This window comes from Theropithecus gelada, chromosome 9 (genome assembly GCF_003255815.1).
Source record: "Theropithecus gelada isolate Dixy chromosome 9, Tgel_1.0, whole genome shotgun sequence".
Classification (NCBI taxonomy): Eukaryota; Metazoa; Chordata; class Mammalia; order Primates; family Cercopithecidae; genus Theropithecus; species Theropithecus gelada.
This window is the reverse complement of record NC_037677.1, coordinates 37,974,324-37,991,884: the sequence shown is the minus strand read 5'-3', so window position 1 is coordinate 37,991,884 and position 17,561 is coordinate 37,974,324. Positions and strand designations below refer to the sequence as shown.

Sequence of the window (17,561 nt, the reverse complement as noted above, 5' to 3'; positions counted from 1 at the left end):
AAAACTAATTCAAAGTGAACCAAAGACCTAAATGTAAGACATAAAACTATAAAACTCTTAGAAAAGTTCTAAATCTAATCTCTGTGAATTTGGGCCAGGGAATGCAGGCAATGTCTTTTTTTTTTTTTTAAAGTTATGATACCAAAAACACAGGCAACAAAAGAAAAAGAATGGCAAATTAAATTTCACTTAAATTTAAAACTTTTGTGCTTCAAGAGACACTGTCAAGAAAATGTAAAGGCAGCCCATAGAAAAGGTAGAAATATTTGCAAATTATGTATCTGATAAGAGACTAGCATCTAGAATATATAAAATATCACAACTCAATAAAAACCAAACAACCTAATTAGAAAAAGTCATACATTGTATAAATCTATTTACATAAAATGTCCAAAAGACAGAAAGAAGACTAGTGGTTTCCAGGTACTTGGGGGAGAGGGAGGGAGAATATCTGCTAACAGGTACAGGGTTTCTTTGGAGGTTGTTCTAAATGAAAATGTTCTAAAATTAGATAGTAATGATGGTTGTATACCTCTGTAAATATATTTAAAATGATTGAATTATATACTTTAAGATGATACATTTTATGGTATGTGAATTATATCTTAATAAATCTATTATAAAAAGTGCTACAATAAACATCCTTCCCCATGTCTCTCAGAGCGTCAATTGTATACATGTTTATACACTCTATGGACCTACAGCTGGAAATTCTGGGTTGTAGATTTTCGGTTTTGCTAGAACTTGACAAATTTCTTTACAAACTAGTTATATCTATTTATAATCCCACCAGTCATGTGAGAAAGTTCAAGTTTCTTTTATCTTTGCCAATATTTGAAATTATCATTTTTTATTATTTTTACTTGTATTTTAGTATTTTTTAACTTATTAGCTGAGAAATAATATTTCAGTGGTTTGTTTTTTCATAACTTTAAGTGAGATTACAAATCTTTTAAAATATTTATTGGCCATTCAGTTTTCCTTTTCTGTGAATTTTCTATTCTTATCATTTGCCCAGCTTCTACTGGACTGTTGGTCTGCAGAACTACCTTTCAGTGCTGGTAACATAGAAACCAGAAACTTCCCCACCCCTCAATAATGACAGGTGAGTATTCGTAGCCACTTGGGCATGCCAGTACATTCTACCACATTCATTCCAGAATGGAATCTTTGAAATATATGGTTGCCATGACAAATGTCAACATTTCAAAGAATTTGCTTGCTTGATAACTATCTAGGTATTTTATCTTTGGCTAAGAGGTAATATGCTAGAGTTTCTCTTCACTACTTTGTCTCATCAGTGATTACAGAGAAGTTACAAATATGTAAGTGAATTCCTATTAATATTTCAGTCAGTCAAAAGCTTATCTTTTTTTCTAATCCTGACTATTTTTCTTAATTTTTGTTCTCTTAAGAGAAAGAATTATTAATACATTAGAAAATTACATTACTGACTGGGTATGGTGGCTCACGCCAGTAATCCCAGCACTTTGGAAAGGCCGAGGCAGGTGGATCATGAGGTCAGGAGATCGAGATCATCCTGGGCAACTTGGTGAAACCTCGTCTCTACTAAAAATATAAAAATTAGCCGGGTGTGGTGGCGGGTGCCTGTAATCCCAGCTACTCAGGAGGCTGAGGCAGGAGAAACACTTGAATCCAGGAGGTGGAGGTTGCAAAAAAAAAGAAAGAAAGAAAATTATATTACTAAGAGCCCTCATCCAGAAATCTTACCAAATTTGCCAATTGGAAGAATTTGTCTTTATTAATTAATCTCCTAACTTCATGCCTTACTAGTAAGGGTTCTCTTATTAGTAAGGAGAAGAGAAACCACAACTATATAGATAAATATATTTATTATAAGGTATTGGTTTACACAGTAATAGAAGCTAGGAAGTCCTAGATTCTGCTTTCTGCAAGACAGAGACCGAGGAGATCCAGTGGTGCAGTTTGAAGGCCTGAGAGCAAGAGAATTGATGATAAAAAGTCCAGCCTGGTTCTGAGGATTGAGAACCAGAGCACTGAGGGCAGCAGATTTGTGTACCAACTCAAGTAGTCAGGCAAAGAGAAAACTAAGCATTCTTCTGCCTTCTTGTTTTATTCAGACCCTCAAAGGATTGGAAGATGTTGACCCACATTAGGGAGTGTCATCTCCTATACTCAGAACACCAATTTAAATGCTAATCTCTTTTGGAAATGCCCTCACAGACATACCCCAAAATAATGTTTACCAGATATCTGGGCAACCTATGGGTCACTCAGTTTGACACATAATATTAACTAACTATAATGAGTTCCCACATTGAAAATTTGGAACCCATATACATATCCTTAAGCCATATTTAATCTCCAAATAAAGTCAATAACAAGCCCATAATTCCATTTAACATGTTGAAATGTAGCATGATTGATAAGGAATCAGAGAGACTGATGGGGTTGAGGAGGATATTTATTATTTAGGTGCACCGGCCCAGTCGGATTAACATCCAAAGGACTGAACCCTGAGCAAAGAGTTAAGTTACCTTTTAAGCATTCCGTGGGGCAGGGGGAGATCTGTGCAGGGGGAAGCATATAAGAGAAACGAGAAACAAAGACAGTTATTCAATTAATTGAGACATGCATCACATCACTTCTTACTTTTCAAGAAAAACACATTTTATGACTTGAGTTTATCTGTCTAGTGACCTTGCACCTGCACAGCTAGAGAAACAGGGTCGTCACAATGCCTGGGAAAGGAGACGAGATAAATCTCACTAGCCACAGAAAAACAGGCAGTTAATTTTGAAGGGCTCCAGCTCTTTCTCTTTCTCAGGGAGAATTGGGTTTTCTTACATACAACTGAGTTTCTGCTTACACATTCTTTAATTTCTTTCAATTCCTGTTCCAACATATGTCTTGCATACAAATGAAAATGCACTAAACCCTTCTCAGAGGAGGAGACAAAGTCCTTCAGTGATATCTACTCTCTTCCTTGATGTCCTGTAACTTAAATAATATGATGTAACATTAACAATACTTAAATACTAGAATATGAAGTCATTACATTTTATATTATGTGATAAGAGAATAAGAAAAGAAAAAATATTTGCTGATATATACACACAGATATGTATTCAGAACAAAATTAAGAGGAAATAGTAAGAGACACACTAAGAGATCTTTTGTATTGCAGATATACTCTTCCTTCCCTCCATTATGGAATAGTAGTCCAATTTCTCTTTGGTAGTGTGGATCAGTCAGTCCAAGCAGCACCATAACTCCCTTCGTAGCCTGTTGACTCAGAAGCACAAGGAGACCAAGGTGGCCAGGTGGCAGTCTTAACTTCCAGTTCAATGGAATTATTGTTGTGTCCCCTGATGGAATAATTCTTCCCTCCAGAACTGAGATGTCTTAAGACAGCAGAGCATAATGTCACAAGAACAGGAAGCTAGTGGGTCACTAAGGATAATAGTGAGTGGTGCAACTCCTATTTTCACCCCTTGATCCATAGACCCAGGAATCCTGGTTATAGAAGAAATAGCACTATAAATTGAACACATTCAGAGCATATTCAGTTTTCCGGACAATCTTGCCCCAGCCCTTCTAGGTCTTGATATCTAGCTGGTGATGTAACTGAGTCTTCAAAAGGTCATTCCACCATTCCATCAAACAAGTAGCTTAGGATGGTGGGGAACATGATAAGACTAGTGAATTCCATGAGCATAAGCCGATTGCCCCACTTCTTTTGCTGTGAAGTAAGTTCCTTGATCGGAAGCAATGCTGTGTGGAATAACATGATGGTGGATAAGACATTCTAGAAGTCCACAAATGGTAGTTTTGGCAGAAGCATTGCATACCTGGAAGGCAAATCCGTATCCAGAGTATCTATTTCAGTAAGGACAAAATGCTTCCTCTTCTATGATGGAAGCAGTCCAATGTAATCAACCTGGCACCAGGTAGCTGGCTGATCACTCTGGGCCATATCAAGGACTCAGTGTTTTTCTCTGCTACTGGCATATTGGCCACTCAGTAGTGGCTATAGTTAGGTTATCCTTGACAAATGAAAGTCCTTGTTGCTGGACCCATACATAACTTACATCCCTGACGCTATGGCTACATTGATCATGAGATTATTGGGTAATGACAATAGTAGCTGAAGAAATAGCCCAATTGGTATCTACAGAATGTATCATCCTATCTACTTGATTATTAAATAATCCTCAGCTGAGATCGCCCTTTGGTGACTATTTACAGAAAACACAAATATCTTTAAACTTTTTGCTAATTCAGAGATGTCTATCCACATATCTCTCCCTCAAATTTCTTCATCAATTTTCCAATCATGTTCCTTCCAAGTTTCTGGCCATCTAGAAAAATCATTGGCCACAGTGGATGAATCAGTATATAATCACACATCTGGCTATTTCTCCTGCCAATCAAAGTAAAAAATCAGATTCAGTGCTCGAAGTTCTGCCTACAGGGAGGATTGCACTGCTTGGAGTTTTGCCCACTGGGAATATTTCTCTTGACCATTGTCCTTCAGAGATGTCCCAAAAGGGGGCTATCGGGATACAGTCATCCACTTTCAAGTTGTATCTGTATATCATGTAGAACCATCTGTAAACCAGGCTGTTTTCTTCCTCTGTCAATTGATCATAGGGAACTCCCCACGAGGCCATAGTTGCAGGCAAATAAAGAGAAGGCAGGGTAGCAGGAGGAAGGATCATGGGCTTTTGACCACTTCTTTATGTAATTTACATGTGCCTTCAAGACCTGCTCATGCCTGATCATATATAGATCACTTCCATTTGATGATGGAATACTTCTGTGCACACCCAACTTTATGGCTTGGTGGGTTGGATAACACCAAGTTCATGATAAGCAGCTCAGGTCACATGGTAACTTGGTGCCACATGGTCAAGCATTCAGTCTCTACTAAGGCTTAGTAGCATGTCAAAGGCTGTCTCTCAAAAGATGACTAATTATCTGCAGAGGAGAGTAAGGCTTTGCTCCAAAATCCTGGGGGCTTGCACTTCAATTCACTGCCAAAGGCTCTAAAAAGCATCATTACCTGCCACTGATACATCAAGCACCATTGGATCTGCTGGATCCTATTGTCCAAGTACCAGAGCAGATTGTACAGCAGCCTGGACCTGTTTCAGAGTCTTCTTTTATTATGGGCTCCATTTAAATTAGCAGCTTTTTAAACACTTGGTGAATGTGCTGGAGTAACACACCCAGATGAGAAATATGTTGCCCAAAATCTGTAGAGGTCCACTGGGCATTCTGCTTCTTTTTTGGTTTTAGAAGGTGCCAGATACAACAAGTTACCTTTAACCTTAGAAGGGATTTCTCAACATGCTCCACACTACTGGACTCCAAGAAATTTCACTGAGATAGAAGGCCCCTGAATTTTTGTCAGATTTATTTCCCACCCTCTGGCACACAGGGGTCCTGCCATAAGTTTAGAGTATTGCTACTTCTTGTTCAGAAAGTCCAGTAAGCACAATGTCATCAATATAATGAACCAGTGTGATGTTTGTGGATGGGCAAGTGATCAAGACTCCTGAAAACTAAATTATAACATAGAGCTGGAGAGTTGACATGCCCCTGTGGTAGAACAGTGAAGGTGTATTGCTGGCCTTGCCAGCTGAAGACAAACTACTTCATGTGCACCTTACTGAAAGGGATGGAGGAAAAAAGCATTTGCCAGATTGATAGCTGCATACCAGGTACCAGGGAATATGTCAATTTGCTCAAGCAATGAAATCACACCCGGGACAGAAACTGTATTTGGAGTTACCACCTGGTTAAGTTTACAGTAATCCACTGTCAGTCTCTAAGATCTATCTTCTTCACAGTCCAAATAGATAATTTAAATAGGGATGTGGTGGGAATGACCACCTCTGAATCATTCAAGTCCTTGATGATGGCACTAATCTCTGCAATCCCTCCAGGAATGCAGTATAGATTCCAGCTTACTATGTTCCTAGGTAGAGGCAGTTCTTGTGGCTTCCATGTGGCTTTTCTCGCCATAATATCCCTCACTTTACAGCTCCAGCAAGCAGCATGGGGATTCCACTAGCTACTCAGCATGTCCATTCCAATTATGCATTCCAGAACTGAGGAAATAACCTCAGTTATAACAAATAACTCTGTACTAACTGAGGATGGATTTGGGGACACACTGGACCCACTGTTAGAAGGACCTGAGCTACACTCCATTGAACTGCTGACCTCCCTAATTCCCTATTCTGACTGGACGGCCAGAATGACATTTTGGGTTTCCTGGAATTATTGCCAGTTCAGAACCATTGTCTAGTACTTCCCAAAAGTTCTGATTATCTCCTTTCCCCAAGGCACACTTACCCTGGAAAAGGCCAAAGGTCCCTTTGTGGCAGTCCGGGAGAAAGATTCACAGTATAAATTTTGGTAGTATACTAAGGTCCTTCTTCAAAGGGACCCTGCCTCCCCTTCACTCAAGGAATTCTGGGCTTTATAAGCCAGCTTAAGTCTGGGAAATGATTGAGGAATCATGACTTAATTTTTTATTTAGGTTAGATTTTTGTTTACTTGACCTAGAACTTTTATGCTTACACAAATCAAATAAGAATTTAATAGGCCTCCTATCTGTTTAACTTCTAGGAACACCATGATCAACTAGCCAATACCATAGGTTCACAAGAGGCAGACTATTTTGACTGCTGCTTTGAGTTTTTGTTATTCATTAAGTCAACTACACTCATCTTTCCATTGGCTGTTGAGCTTGCCCCTTTGCCCCTGCCACTCTGAAATCCAATTATCCTCATCACATTTATATTTCTCCATTCAATGGCTGCAGTTTCCACCATAGTAGGGTCTGATCTACAGAAAAGAGCAAGCACAGAGCTCCTCAAGGATGCTGGGACTTCCCTCACAAATTGCTTGCTGTAGTGGTGAAAGATGTGCCTTCTGGACACTCCCAGCATGAGGGACTAGGTTGTAAATGACAAATTCACTCTAACATTCCAATCTCCCTAAGCCTTTGAATCCCTTTTCTGCCTTAAGCTATACAGGTCTGACATTTCTAACTTTCTCCTCATGGGCCACTTTTTGGTCCANGTAGCTCTAATGCTGCCAGGGTGAAATAGTTGGGGGAAAGTAAAGCTAAAAGAGCAAATTTATGCATACTATGCTGGATCAAGAGGAACATTCCTCAAGGTGAAAGTCCTGAAAATATTTGATTTGGAAGTAGCCCAATTTATTCTAATAGGCAATAATTTTAAAAGAATCAATACAGGATCTAAACAAATATTTTACAAGAAAAAAGTAGAAAAGTAAAAAAAATCAATGACAATTAAAACTGGAAAAATATCAAATGGCAGATGAAAAACTGTTTTAATTTAATGGAGTGATTTTATCTATAAAATGTGATCTCAAAGTAGATACGTAAGAATTTAGGAAAGATATAGTGAAGCTCAGGAAAAAAAATGGAATGTTAAAAATACTCTGAAAAGGCCAAAAGCAATGTTGGAAACAGTGCAAAGAAAATGAATATTGGTAAAAACGTGCTAAGGAGAATTAAGGACCAGACTGAGGTAAGCTAGAAAGACTTCAGAAACGAGACAAAATATAAGCATAACTGGTATCACTAAAGAAGAGAACCAAAATAACAGAGGAGAAGAAAATATGTAAATAAAATTTAATAAAATGTTTCATGAACATATAGATTCAAAAGCAGACTATGTCCCTAGAAAAATTAAGTCAGTCAATGATGAGCTCTTTCCTTGTAAAGTTACTTAATTTCAAAAATAAACAAGGAATCCTTTGGAAATCCAGAGAGGGAGAAAAAGGTTCATTTGATCTATATAGGAGACAAAAAAAGTAGCTAACCTTAGCCTTTTCCACAACAGTGCTAGATGACAATGGAACAATGTCTGTAAAACGCTTATGAAAACATTATAGCTCAAGAATATTATATGCAGCCAAACTTTAACTCAGTGTAACAGTTTTAATGTGAAAAAAAAATCAAGGAATGTGATTCTCATGAGTCTCTCTTAAATAAAGTCAAAGAAAATGAACTTTAGCTCAACAAGAAATGAATGGGGAAAGTCTGGCAGTATGCACAGAATCTGTTACATGAAGGGCTAAGACATAAAGGAAGTAGGATTATTGTTACATAACTGAATGTAAATATTATACATCTTGAAAGTATAAAAGTGATATTGCTAATAACAATTATAACAAAAATAAAAGATAAGGAGAAAGTTAATAAACACATTGATTTCATTTTTAAAACCTAGGGGTTATTAAAGTAAACAAGCAATATAAACACAAATGCATGAAGGTTTCACTAATAAAATCAACTAAAATTTTAAGAGGAGTGACAGAGAAAATAGAAATGAACTAATTTCATCTTTGCTCATAGTTGGAAATCAACAGATTCTGTCTAAAGTTGTGAGGAAAAAATATAAGAAGTTATTGTAATCCTAAACATTATCACAACAGGAATATAAACCTTTCGTATTAAAGAAACACACAAAAATACCACATCACACACATACAAAGTGAGGAGAAAAACATCAAATAATAAGATATTTCAAGGTAACAACAACAACAATAAAAGCACATATAAAATACAGTGACAAAATCTGTTATGGAATAAATGACAAGAGATTGAACTTACGTATAAAGAGAAAGAAATATAGTTAAATCACTAATAGAGTCCAGCAATATGTTACATACTAGAGGCATATATAAAACAAAGTATCTCAAAAAGGTTGCAAATAAAAAGATGGAAGAAAGGAATACCAAAAAAGTGTAAACAACCACAAAGTAGGTGTTGGGATCATAATTCAGACAAACTTGAATTTCAAGCTTTAAAATAAGCTTTAAGGCAGTAAAGGTGATTTTTTAAATGTATCACATTATGAAAAAGTTCATAATCCATTATGATGATAAAATAATTATGAAAATCTATGTAGTAAGAAGAATTTTAAGATGGCTCCCAATATTCCTGTCCCCTAGTATCCATGTCTTATATCAATCCCTCCACTTGAAGCTGAAATATTAAGGAAGGGTATGGGATGAAGCTCTGAATATGATGGGAAATCATTCTCATGATTATGTTATATAATGTGGAAGAAGGAATTGTACAGCTATAATTAAGGTTACTAATCAGCTATCTTTGAGTTAAAAGGAAGAGTATTTGAGTGGCCTGTCCTAATCACATGACCCTTTTAAGTCTGAGTCTGGAGGTTGGAGACAGAAGTTGGAGACTGGTAGCATGAGATGGCCTCTGGAACAGGTCATATGGCAAGAAACCGTACACGGCTTCTAGATGCTGAGTATTGCCCTCAGCCACAGCCAACAAAGTAATAGGGTCTTTAATCTGACAGCCTCAAACAATTAAATTTTCCCAACAATCTAACTGACCTTGAAAGAGAACTCTGAGCCTCAAATGAGATAGCACTCCCAGTTGACATCCTGAGTCCATCTGTGTGAGACCCTGAGCAGACTACAGCTAAACTGAGACTGAACCTTCTGACCTAAGACACTATAATAACTAGGTATTTTTAAGCCATTAAATTTTGATAAATTGATGCATAGCTATAGAAAATTAACACAATCCATATACTATATATCATAGTACCATCTAAATTGATAGAGCAAAAAAAACTGTAGGAAAGTTTCTGGTTTATGTATTAATACATGATACTCTTTTGCAGCATTAGTAGTAGAAGACTTTAATTCACCTCTGTCAGCATGTCGGCAAAGAATCCAAAAGCAAGTAAGTCTTTAGGACATAATAGATAGAGATAGGAGGAGGCATTTTTGTGTATATGTGTGTGTATGAGTGACAGATGACAGAGAGAAAACTATACATTATTCTGTATCCATGATAACAAAGAATGTACCTTTTTTTCCCTAATGACCAAAGAACATTCACAAACGTAACCATGTATTAGGCTAGAAATTTCTGTATAAATTCCAAAAAGTAGAAATAGAAGACATATTCTCTGATTACGGTGCAAAAAATTAGAAACTAACAATGAATTTATGAAACAAGCGAAAAACAACCTATCACTTGTCAAGTAAACTTTCTATTTTAAACAATTGTTGGGTCAAAGAGGAAATTAATAGGAAACTACAAAGTATTGATAATACTACATATCAAACTCTATAGTATACAGCCAAAGGGGTCACAGAGAAAACTTTACAGCCTTTAATACTTAGAAAAATAAACCAGAAAAAAATGAGAATAATGAAATCAAGTATTGAAAGCAAGAAGTTATACAAATAAAACAAAATAAATCTAAGGATGGCAGAAAGAAAATGACCCATATAAAGATGAAGTTGAATATTTGAATTCAGGAAGAGAAAAATAGTAGTACTAATAAATAAATTCAAATCTTGTATTTTTTTCATGATGAGACAGGCAGGCATTCACTCTGTAATATTTTTTCCTCAAAGCTATATTCCCAGTCTAATTATGTGGGAAAAAAGTCAGATAAATACAAATAGAGGTACATTTTACAAAATACCTAACCAGTACTCTTCAAAACTGTCAAGGTCATAAACAAGGAAAGATTGCTAAACTTTTGGAGATCAGAGGAAACTGGGGAGATATGCTGACTAAATGCAGCATGGAATCCTGGACTGGATCCTATAACAAAAGGATATTAGTGGAAAAATAGGTGAAATCCAAATAAAGTCTGAATTTTAGTTAATGTAATTGTAATAATGGTAATTTCTTAGTTTTGAAAAATATGCCATGATTATGTAAGATTTTAGTTAACACTGGGGGGAACTGGTTGAAGGATACATGAGAATTTACTGTCTTTGTAACTTTCCTATAGCTCTGAAATAAAAAGTTTATTTTAAAAAAAAGAATCAAAGAAGATCTAGAAAATCTAAATATACCAATTAAAATAGAAGACATAAAATAATTATCAAAGGGCTACCTCCTCCAAGCAAGCAAAGGAAAACATAACAGGTTCTAAAAATTTCATAAGGCAATTTTATCAATCATTTCAGTAACTGATAACTCTACTTATAATTAAATTATTTTGATAACATTGAAAATTTAAAAGCCCCTCATACTTTTTCCCATGAAGTTATAATTCAAACAAAATTATATTTTTCTTTCCAATTTTAATATATGCATTTATTTCTATTTTAAAATAATATTTGATGGTACTTCCAGAAATGGTAAATGATGGTGGTAGTAATGGTAATCTTTGTTTTATTCTTTACCTTAATAAGAATGCTCTATTTATTTTCTAATTACACCTGGTACCCTCTTTTTTATCTGTCACATTAAGACATGAACTACATAGCCATTTTATTTAAAAATGTTATCAAGTTTGTATTTAAAATCTTATAAATTTGGAACTCAAAAATTATTGTGTAGAATTTCTTCTTTAGCAATTAATGTTGAGAATTGTATTATAGATTCTCTTTTATTGAACCATCCTCTATGTAATAAATACTACTAGGGCATAGTGTTTCATTCTTGTAATGTGCTGCCATAGTCTGCCTGCTAATCTTTGTGGTTAAGTGTTGTCCAGTAATACTCACAGTAAATTTGTCTATAGTTTTAGTGTGTGTGTGGATGTCCTTGTTGGGTTTTGACATTAAGGTCATAGTAGCTTCAGATTTGGAAATGAGGCTCCACTAAGATGATAAGAGGCTATGTTCATTCCTTTTTAACTAATCTCCTTCTTTCTGGCTAGTGAGTAGTCTCCAGATTCTGCAATACAGTGTGAAATGGCACCACATGGTAAGTGATATTCTATAAGGATATCAATGTAATTGAAATCTCTTGGAAAAAATAACTTTTTAACTGTTTCCATTACAAGGATGTTACAAGTAATGTTTAAAGTACATGTGTTGGGGTAGAAAGGGAAAAAAAGGCAATTTGGTTAAAAATTGTTTTTACCTGTATGTCCCTGCAGCGTCATTTCTTCTTCACTCTCTCATGCTCCTGAAAATGACCTTCAGTACTAATTTAAAAGGATGAAACTCTTTACCCATGCTACTATTTATCCCACCCATCCTCCATCAACTGACTGGTCTCTAGGATAGTCTCCTCACTCATATTTTACCTTCCATCATCACTGTGGAAACCCTTCCCGTCAAACTGAAGCCCTTTCTACCTAGTCTCTATTGAATGATATTATTTCCTTATTTGAGAGCCATTCTAGTTTGCATCTTTCCTTTTCCATTTATCTTATTGTTTTCTAGGTCTTTTGCAAATTTCTTGTCTTTGATCTTTTGAGAGCAGAGATTGTGACTATTCATCTTTGTGTTCTCTGCAGTGTGTATGTAGCACGGTATTGTCTTAGTGGATATTCACCCAGTTATTTTTCAAAATTGTATTAAAATTCTGAACCTCTAATAGACCCTACCATCATTTTAATCCACATCCAAATTAATACAGAAGAAATAGGGGAGGGCTACCATAAGAAAATATGTAATCTTCTACCTTAAGAAAAGAGATACTTCAGTGTGGATATTAAAACTTTTATAGACTTCCTTCATAATCCATAGGTCGAAGTTGCTGATAATTAAAGCAAAACATTGATAACATTTGGTGGACAAATTGACTTTTCCAGCCAAGACATGAGGAGAGGTGTTAATAAAATCATATTCTATTACACAGGGTCATTTAATCCTTTCCCATTTGTATAGTTCATAGAGTCAGAAAGAGGCAGTTTAGAATTACACTCAATCACTCATTCATTCATTCAATAAATATTTATTGATAATCTGCTATGCATTAAATATTATGCTATCTTTTGAGAAACTAAGTTGAATAAAACTCAAACACTAGCCCCAAATTCCTTATAGTCCAATGGGAGAGATTTACAAAAAATTCAGTAGTTAGAAACTGCTACAAGTTATGAAGAAGTTACAATATTCAGGAAATGATAGAAGTACATTTGGAGGGACATTCAAATATGACTTTGGGCCAGAGAATATTTGAGCTGGACTTTGAAGGATGAGTAGAATGCCTAGATGAAGGTGAAGTACATTCCAAGAAGAGGAAACAGCACCTGTAAAGGCATGGAGAAAGAAAAAGCAACATACATTTGTAGAATTATAGATTTTAGCTATGGTTCCCCAGGAAGTAGACTCTAAAATAACAGTGGATGTGCTCTTTGGATCAATACTTGGGGATTAGTAGTGGAGGCAAAGTGAAGGAAGCAGGATTAAGTACAAGGAGGTGTTGAACTGCAATGCACTTGCAAAATAGGTCTCAGCTACTTCTGCAGGGTGCTCTGTAACTGGGATGACCTTTCAAAGTTGACCCTCTTTGCGGCAAGGAGGTTTGGTCTTTATTTCACCATGTCAACTAGTCATTAGATGTAGGTTGCTCCCAGAGAGGGGATGTGATCTTAGGTAGGAAGGCTCTTTGGCTAAGAGAATTCTCAAGAATACTTATCTAAGAGCTCTCAGCTGCCAACACTTCCACAAGTTGTGGAAAAAGTATTTCAGTACTGAAATGGAGAGGGGTGGTCTAAACAGCACCCTGTAGCATCCATCTAAGACAAAAGGTGTATCTAGAATGAAGACTGTTCAAGAGGAAATGATAGGAGTTGTGGATAGAGGGGTAAGCACAGACTTAGTCATGAAAGTTCCTTTAAGCTTTGCTAAAAAGTTCAAAACCTTGGTGACTTATTTAATCAGGAGAGTGGTGTTGCTCCATCAAAATTATAGATGATGAAACACAAAGATACTCATTATAAGTAATAACAGACATCTGAGTTGCAGTGTATACTTGAGGGCTGATGGCTGTTGGGAACCCCTGCACCTGGGTAAAGTGGGCTGGTGCTTCAAAATTCAAAAACAAAAAACCAAAACACAGCACAGTGGGGATCTTCCAGAACATGTAGCTGGACCTTGAAAGTGACACTCCCCTAGTAGATTGAGTTCTTCATCAGCAGGGCTGTTGGGGGCACCACCTGCTGTGCCAGAACGAATCACCAACAGGAAGGGGACAATAAATTATTTCATGGATGGACCAAAAAGGAAACATATTTCCCCTAATTCCTCAGCCACCCACAACTCCAGAGATACAAAGACAGGGAATATGAGAAAGGGAACAGAGTACAGAGAGGTGTGAGAGAGGGAAATCCCTTCCCCATTCCAATGATAGTAAAAATAGCTAAAACTTACATAGTACCAATAACATGTTAGGCAGACTCTAAGTGCTTTAAATGAACAGCTCATTTAATCCCCACAACAGCCCTGTGGGGTAAGTACTACCCTGAAAATGGGGAAACATAGGCAGAAAGTGACCGGCTCATAGTCACATAGTTAGCAAGTGGCTGCAGAGTTGCTGGTCTAAGCACTAAGCTATACTGTGTTTACCCTAAAACCAAAATCCTTGCTTGCTCTGGGTATCAAGGAAGACTTTTGAACAAACAATAAAGTTGAAGATTTTAAATAAACAGGATTTAGTACTAACAATAATGATGAGACTGTATTAATAACCAAAACAAGATGGAGAATTAATGAAATGAGACTTAGAATAGTCCATAAGGGAGACAGCCATCTATCAGGGAAAGATAGGGCAAGGGAGTTGGCAGAGAAGAAGAACAGAGCACAGTGGCAGCAGTTACAGGAAAACATAGAACCAATTCCTATATATATACCTTGGAGGCTAAAACTGCTCACAAAAGAGTATCATTGACATTCTTATATCTGCATATTCTATTGCTAGGAGAATGCACAGGAAAGCAGTAACAACTGTAGATTCTGGGGATGGAAATTAGAGGATGGGAGCTAGAGAAGGGGAAGACTTGAAAACATTGTTCACTGTTTACGCTTTTGTACTGTACTGCACATGCATGTGTATTACCTTTTCACATGTTCAAATAAATAAATAAATAAGGTATATTACTTTAAAAGTCCATTCAAAAACATGCTTCTATGAATAATCTAAGTTTTATTGCTGGATCAAACTATATCTATATTTTGATATAGTCTATATTTACAATCCATCTTTTGCTCTTGTAAAGGGGCTGTTTACGATGCATGTTTGTAAATGTCCCTCAGCCTTAAATCCTCCATTTTGTCTTAATTTTTATTCTTTATTTTCTTTTAGCCTTTATTTTTATATCATCAAATTGTTTTTCTTTGTCTCTAAGCCACTGAAAATTCCTCTTTTTTTCCCCTAGTGTGGGAGGGGGTCCTGACGAAAAAATGGAAAGATATCTTCCTATGTGGATTTGAAGGAATTTTAAAATAGAGATTTGCCATCAGTTAGAGATGATCACACTAAATTTTGATCTAATTACATGTATATACTATTAGAGAAGCACAATAGTCCAAACACAATTATTGCCAATAGTGTGATAAGGAGTTTTGTTGAAAATACAAAGTGCACAGAAAATTTAGAAAGTGCAAATAGTTAATTATGGCATTCCAATTACAGAAACAAATTAACTCCATCAATTTGTCTCTATTGATGAATAACAGGAGTTAGTGAACCAACTCCTAAGCATGCATAGTAAAACTGGTTCTAAGAAAGCAAAAACTGGACTACCATTCCAGGTCTTAATTTGTTTTTCAGCAACAGAATCTACATTTCTCTTAGCTGTGGAAAAGGCCAACTTCAGAAACCCAATTATATTCAAAAGAATGACACAGACTTAGGTTGGAAATAGGAGTTGCAAGAAGAGAGAAGGAGACAATCAAATGGCTTGTTGGAAACAAAACACAAACTTGCTTGATGTAGAAACTGAGTTCTTGCTAGCATCGAGGCATGGGCCACTCAAGATAAGGCAGGACTAGCAGGATGGAAGAGCCTGCAGGGAAAGACACCTCCTAGCTGAAGATTATCAAAGTGTGTGAAAGTGATTAAAAGACAGTGGGCTAGTACGAGAGGTTGATGAGTGCTTCTCACTATATTAATAGCACAGTCCCAGCTGCTAAGTCCTACAAAGACAGGGCTGTTGTAAAATAGCAATAATGACCATCTGAAAATGATGAGAGTGAATTCAGTCACCTGTGACTTTAGCTATAAAGTGAGAGCACCTTTTGTGCAGAACCTGGCTCTTTTGCTAATGGGTTACCGCAGCCATGGGGCTGTAATCAAGAAGCACTAGCAACGGTATCAATGCCTTTGACAGATGGCAGAGGCAGCAGCAGCAGCAAGCAGCAGCTTTTAACTTCAGCAGAGGTAGGCAATGCCAATACATCAAATTATAGCAGTAAAGGAGGTACCAGACAAATCTTTAACTACTGCAGATAGCTCAGATGTAAAACACAAAATCTTTTGTAATCTATCCACTTATTTTTTTTCCAAAAATGTATTAGCTACTTTTAATTATTTACACTTTCAGAGGAACTTTGATATATACTTGTCAAATTCCTTCCAGAATTTCTCTTGGCATTTTGAGTTGAAACACTGAATTTACAGATTAATTTATGAATACTTCCTTAAACTATTGTCTTATCATTAGAAACATGTTTTCTTTCTGCTTATCTGAATATTTAGTAAAGTTTTTTCTTCATGTGGACTTCATACAATATCTTTAGAAGTATTTTATAAACAGTATTGAGTGTAAAATGTATGATTTGCAATGATTTGCAAATATATTCTCTCAGTATATGGTTTGTCTTATTTTTCTTAATGGTATCTTTTGAAGAGCAAGAGGTTTTAGTTTTGATCAAGTCCAATTTATCATTTTTTTCTATTTTGTGGGCCATGGTTTTAGTGTTGCATCTAAAAAGAAAAAAAACCTTTTTCTAACCAAAAATGAGTGTTTTCTTCTAAGGGTTTTATAGTTTTAGCCTTACATTTATATTTATGATCCATTTTGTGTAGGTGCAAGGTAAAGTATGAATTCATCTAACTGTGTTAAACATCTTTTGTCCCATTCTTATGTTTGTAACATAAAGTCTTGCAGCATTGGCCCATACAGTTTCTAACATTCAGAGCTTAAGGAGATTTTCTTCATGAAGTGAATATATGATCAATTTCAAATGCTTTTATAGTTTTACAAAAATGGTATGCTCTTATTTTTAAAAGTCATGCAATGTAGATTAGGGAAAGAAAGAAAAGAAAGGAGGGGGGAAGGAATAGGAAAGAAAGGAAAAAGGAAAAGTAAAAGGAAAGGAAAGGAAAGGAAAGGAAAGGAAAGGAAAGGAAAGGAAGAAGTAGGGAGGGAGGGGGGAGGGGGAGAGAAGAGTGTGTGTGAGAGAGAGAGAAAGAAAGAAAGGAAAGAAAGAAAGAAACTAGCACTGTGAAAAGAGTCATCAGCAATTACTACTTCAGCCATATCTCTAGGTCACAAGTCATTTTCTCTTAAAAAAAATTGAACACATAACTTACATTGTTTTGTGGCATCCATTATGACTGATGAAAACATGATGGTGGTCTGATTCTCTAGCCTTTGTCACCTGGATTCTTTCTGTCGAAGCCTTTAAGATTTATCTTTATTTTTGGTAAACTGGAATTTTATAAAAATGTCTCTGGTAATTTTTTAAAATTCAAATATACTGGGCACTCACACGTTTCCAATCTAAAGGCTCCAGCCATTTATCTCTGAGAAATTATACTACACTATTGATTGGATAATTTTTCTCTTCATGTT

At 36.0% G+C, this 17,561-nt stretch overlaps 1 protein-coding gene across 1 annotated transcript in view; it reads left to right on the top strand.

Moving 5' to 3' along the window:
* Positions 1 to 1,208: 1,208 nt before the first annotated feature.
* Positions 1,209 to 17,561, top strand: part of MROH9 (maestro heat like repeat family member 9) — a 146,913-nt gene continuing 130,560 nt past the window's right edge. Inside the window, exons 1-3 of the mRNA XM_025397421.1 lie at positions 1,209 to 1,325; positions 9,684 to 9,745; positions 11,691 to 11,737. Coding sequence (XP_025253206.1) covers positions 9,721 to 9,745; positions 11,691 to 11,737 — 72 coding nt within the window. The 5' untranslated portion in view covers positions 1,209 to 1,325; positions 9,684 to 9,720. The remainder of the gene's footprint in view (positions 1,326 to 9,683; positions 9,746 to 11,690; positions 11,738 to 17,561) is intronic.